Raw genomic sequence first — 5,007 nt, forward strand, 5'->3', positions numbered from 1 at the left:
GCAAGAAACTGAAACAACAAAGCGTAAGAGGTGTCACGTAGGCTGCAGCAGGAGGGGTGCAGACGGCTTTTAGGTTCACAGAGAAGAACCCGAGAAACAAATCCCAAACTCAAACTCCAAAGAGAGGGTGTTTAGAAGAGGCTGATGCTCCATAACAGCAGCCGTGCGTGCGAGGTAGGGCTGAACGATTCGGGGAATTAATCTAATTGCGATTCATTTCGACCAATATTGCGATTTGGAATTTTCCGAGTTCCTTGTGTTCTGTATTATTCACCAAACAGGCAATGAATCATTCTATAGTATAACCAACACAACATTGGAAGCATTCCACTTATAAACTCCTCTTTCCTTTAGGCCGGGCCTATGTGTTGAGATGAATTGATATTTTCATCTTTATTCAACTACTGAATTATAAAAGTAAAATAAATACGAATCTCTTACTGATCTCCAGCCAGTAACAGTAACAAATCCCCCCCCCCCAAAAAAATACAAAACGTGGTACTTTTTTTTAATTGCGCCTTTGTGATTTGCATATCGCGTTCCATTACATGGCGATCTCGGTGTGGATTAGATTAATGTCTCAGCCGTAGTGCGCGGTCCCCGGGGCCCTCACTTGGACTGCGTCTGCTTTGTGACGTTCTTGATGGTCAGGCCCTCCTTGCCGATGATGGCCCCGACAAACTGGGTGGGCACCAGCATGCGCAGTGGGAAGTCGTGCTGCTTGTGCCGCGGGCCCCCGAAGCCCCCGGAGGGCCCCGGCTGGGAGCCCTGGTCCTGGTCCCTGGAGGAACGGCCCCCGCGACGCATCCGCGGGGCCGTGAAGGCCGGAGCGGCGTCCATGTCCAGAATATACGACACCTGAAGGAGTATTCCTCAAACTGGTGGCCCGTCAACTTCTCGATAGCTCTGCGTTGGGGGATGGGGGTGGGGGGTGGGGTGATGGTGGAAGGAGGTGTGATGATGAAAGGAGGTGGTTGGTGGAAGGAGGTGGTGTTGGAGGTGGTGGTGGTGGGTGGAGGTGATGGTGGGTTGAGATGGAGGTGGTGGGTGGAGGTAGTGGAGGAGGTGGAGGTGGTGGTAGTGGAGGAGGTGGAGGAAGGTGAGGTGGTGGAGGAGGTGGAGGTGGTGGAGGTGGCGGGTGGCGGTGGTGGCGGAGGAGGTGGGTGGAGGTGATGGTGGGTGGAGATGAGGTGGTGGTGGAAGTAGGTGAAGGGGATGGAGGAGGTGGTGATGGAGGAGGTGGAGTTGGAGGTAGTGGGGGAAGGAGGTGGTGTTGGTGGTAGTGGTTATGGAGGTGGCAGATGAAAGTGGGTGGAGGTGATTTTTGGTGGATGGGGGTGGTGGTGTTTTTAGTATTGTTGGTGGTGGGGAGGGTGCAAAGAACAGAGGAAGAAGACGGAAAACAGATTAGGACATTATGACGCTCCTAAAATGTACAACATGTAATCCAAACAAACCCTACAGTATGTTACAGTATGGCTAGAATCTGGTGAGATCTGTGTAAAGTAATGACTTACTTTAATCAGGGTTAATGAGAGGCGAGGAAAAACCTGTGTTTTAACTAACCGGAGCACCAATCAACTGATTGGATTAACGGGTCAGGCCGGGTCACACGTGCTACTTACAGTTTGGCCTCTTCCTTTGTGGCGTAACGTCACATTCACCACGGCGGTCTCTGTGTCAGTGTTCACTGTACGACAAGAAGCACAACAACAGAAGAAGAAGAAACGGTGGGTCATGTGTCTTTTCACGTCCGCGCCTTGACGCTGTGTTGTTGTCGCCGCGTTACCACGGCAACCAGCCCTGCCTCGCCTCAGTGCCAGTGACCGGGCATGAATGGAGGGACTCATCACAAACCCACTGCGGTCACAGCCGCGAGCGATTGGCTGCTTACAGGAACTGGGCTCCAATTGACAAATTCCCGTGTGACAACTACAATTTTGTGGAAGGCCAAGTTGTGTTGGGAATGTGTTTCCCAAACACAAAGTAGCACAAAATAAACGAAAATCTCAAACGAAATCATTTCATTCTTACAATCAAATTTTTTTTGTCTGACAATACAAATACTTTTGTAGTAGCGTTAGCGTTAGTAGTAGTAGAGGTAGTAGTAGTACACTCTGGAGTTGTACTCTCATAATTAACCCAATTAATGACACCGATGTCTACGGGACACGCTCCAAGACAGCCCAGGCCAGCAGTGCTCATGACTGGGTGAGTGGGCCGGTCCAAATCAGATTAACATAACGGGCATGATGAGGCCATTGTGTTGTCTTTGAATGCAGTCCTTGTGTGCCGTGCGTGGGGTGCTACGGCCCGTGAAAACAGAGCGAGGGGAGGCATTACACCAAAAAAATTAAGGACACGATTTTTAACCTCTTTTTTATGGATGGATGGTTTGTTGTTCTTTACAATATGACACCTAGCTCACTGTAGAACATCACAGCCAATCAGAACTCAAACAGCCTTTGTTGCACAACCAATGAAACCGGCTACTTTGTTTGTGGTTTGGCCACTTGTCATCGATACTATTCTGTATCGTTGACACGCGGAAAAAACAAACGCTTTCTGCTCAATCTCTTCTCTTTGTATCGGCTTCGGGACTATTTGTCTTGTCTGGTGCCTATAGTTTCTTTATCAAGGTGTTGTATAGTTTCCCCTTGACCCACATGACAGAGGTCTACGGTGTAGAGCTGAGTGTGTCTGTGGTCCGATCGCGGCCCTGGACCCCTGGCTACTCATGGAGGAGCACGGTAATCACAGAAGTCATGTTGTTGCTTCTATTAGTGTTCTGGCTCACCCGCTACAAGCTCAGGAAACAAACTGGCTCCAGGCCTAAAAATATGCCGGTGTCAGACAAGTCGGACATTTATTCCGATAGGAAGATCTACTTTCTCTTTGCTTATCTCAGAGAGTGCTTCCTCTGACAGTGACAGTTTGTGTGTGTGTGTGTTTGTGTATATTTTATGTGTATGTGTATGTGTGAGTGCGTGTGTGTGTGTCTGTGTGTCTGTGCATCTGCCTGTGTGTGTGAGTGTGTTTGTGCGCTTGTGTCTGTGTCTGTAAAAGGGTGTGTATGTGTCTGTCTGTGTTTGTGGGTGTGGGTGTGAGTGTGTGTGTGTGTGTATGTGTGCGTGCGTATGTACTTGCGTGTTTGGGCGCGTATGTGTATGTGTATGTGTGTGTGCGGGGCGCGCTGCGCCGCGCGTGTGTGTGTGTGTGTGTGTGTGTGTGTGTGTGTGTGTGTGTGTGTGTGTGTGTGTGTGTGTGTGTGTGTGTGTGTGTGTGTCTCTCTCCGCATGCAGGGATCAGGCACTCTGGAAGGGTTAACCCGGTGGCTTCCAGCTGGCATGGAGTGGCTTAGGGGGCCGACCCTGATATTGTCCCAGGGCCAAGTGCTCTCAGGCTGGGCTGCGCGTCAGCCCGTCCCCCCTGCCCTGCCCGGCCTCCAGCAGGTCTCCCCGTGCCACACAGGAACAAGAGGAGTGGGGGGGGGGACTGGGACAACGGCCACACGCCAGACAGGTGACAGACAAGCATGGCGGGCCAGCAGGGAGAGAAAGACGGGCCGTTAGACAGACAGGTAGACAGACAGGCCGTCAGACACACAGGCAGACAGACAGATGGGCAGACAGGCATGCGGTCGGGCTGGAAGGTAGGCAGACACACAAACAGAAAGTCACACGGGCAAGCAGGCGGTCACGCAGACAGATGGCAAAGAGGCTGAAAGGCAGGCAGAAAGACAGGCAGGAAGACAGGTAGGCAGACGAACGGAGAGGCAGACAGACAGACAGGAAGGCAGGCATGCAGACAGACAGACAGACAGACAGACAGACAGACAGACAGACAGACAGACAGACAGGCAGCGGGAGAAGCTGGCCAGTGTGCAGCTGAGCAGAAGCGGGGAAAAATGAAAACCGGGCCCAGTGGGGAACGCTCCAGACAGACAGACAGACAGACAGACAGACAGACAGACAGACAGGCAGGCAGGCAGACAGACAGACAGACAGACAGACAGACAGACAGACAGACAGACAGACAGACAGACAGACAGGCAGGCAGGCAGACAGACAGACAGACAGACAGACAGACAGACAGACAGACAGACAGACAGACAGACAGACAGACAGACAGACAGACAGACAGACAGACAGACAGACAGACAGACAGACAGACAGACAGACAGACAGACTGACAGCCGGCAGCCCTGGCGCAGTGGACGGGGGCCGCGCGGCTGCCAGGGGAGGACCACCGCGGCCGGGGCATCGCGCGGGGCATCGCGCGGCAGAGGTTCAAGCGATGGCGGGCGGGTGACAGTGTGTCGTCGAGTGAGGGGGGGGGCGAGGCGACTGACCTGCTGCTGCCTCCCAGCACCTGTCCTGCCCCAAGCCGCCCCCAGTCAGCCAGGGCTGGCACGGAGCACGTGCGTGTGTGTGTGTGTGTGTGTGTGTGTGTGTGTGTGTGTGTGTGTGTGTGTGTGTGTGTGTGTGTGACTGCGTGTGTGTGTGACACTGTGTGACACTGTGTGTGTGTGACACTGTGTGTGTGTGTGTGTGTGTGTGTGTGTGTGTGTGTGTGTGTGTGTGTGTGTGACTGCGTGTGTGTGTGTGACCACTGTGTGACCTCTGTGTGTGTGTGTGACACTGTGTGGTTTGTGTGTGTGTGTGTGTGTGTGTGGTGTGTGTGTGTGTGTGTGTGTGTGTGACTGTGTGTCTGTGTGTGTGTGTGTAGTATGAGCAGGTTTTTTTGGGTCTTGTTTGTGTATGTGTATGTTCTACGTGTGCGTGCGTGTGTGTGTGTTTGTGTGTGTGTTTGGTCCAGTGGAGAGTTTCTGTTTGAGCTAAGAGATTCCTGTACTTCTGGTTATCACCACACACACACACACACACACACACACACACACACACACACACACACACACACACACACACACACACACACACACTGAACGACTCACCACAGGCGCCTACAGTAACCTCCCCTATTACCGCTGTGTACCTCCCCAAAACA

General features: G+C 52.5%; 1 protein-coding gene across 1 annotated transcript in view; it reads right to left on the bottom strand.

The window, feature by feature from the left end:
- igf2bp2a (insulin-like growth factor 2 mRNA binding protein 2a) overlaps positions 1 to 3,010 on the bottom strand; it is a 15,041-nt gene extending 12,031 nt beyond the window's left edge. Inside the window, 4 exon segments of the mRNA XM_060040164.1 lie at positions 614 to 860; positions 863 to 906; positions 1,626 to 1,651; positions 1,653 to 3,010. Of these exon segments, the coding sequence (XP_059896147.1) occupies positions 614 to 860; positions 863 to 906; positions 1,626 to 1,651; positions 1,653 to 1,850 (515 nt within the window). The 5' untranslated portion in view covers positions 1,851 to 3,010.
- Positions 3,011 to 5,007: the final 1,997 nt, after the last annotated feature.

Source organism: Gadus macrocephalus, chromosome 20, assembly GCF_031168955.1.
Source record: "Gadus macrocephalus chromosome 20, ASM3116895v1".
NCBI classification, from domain to species: Eukaryota; Metazoa; Chordata; class Actinopteri; order Gadiformes; family Gadidae; genus Gadus; species Gadus macrocephalus.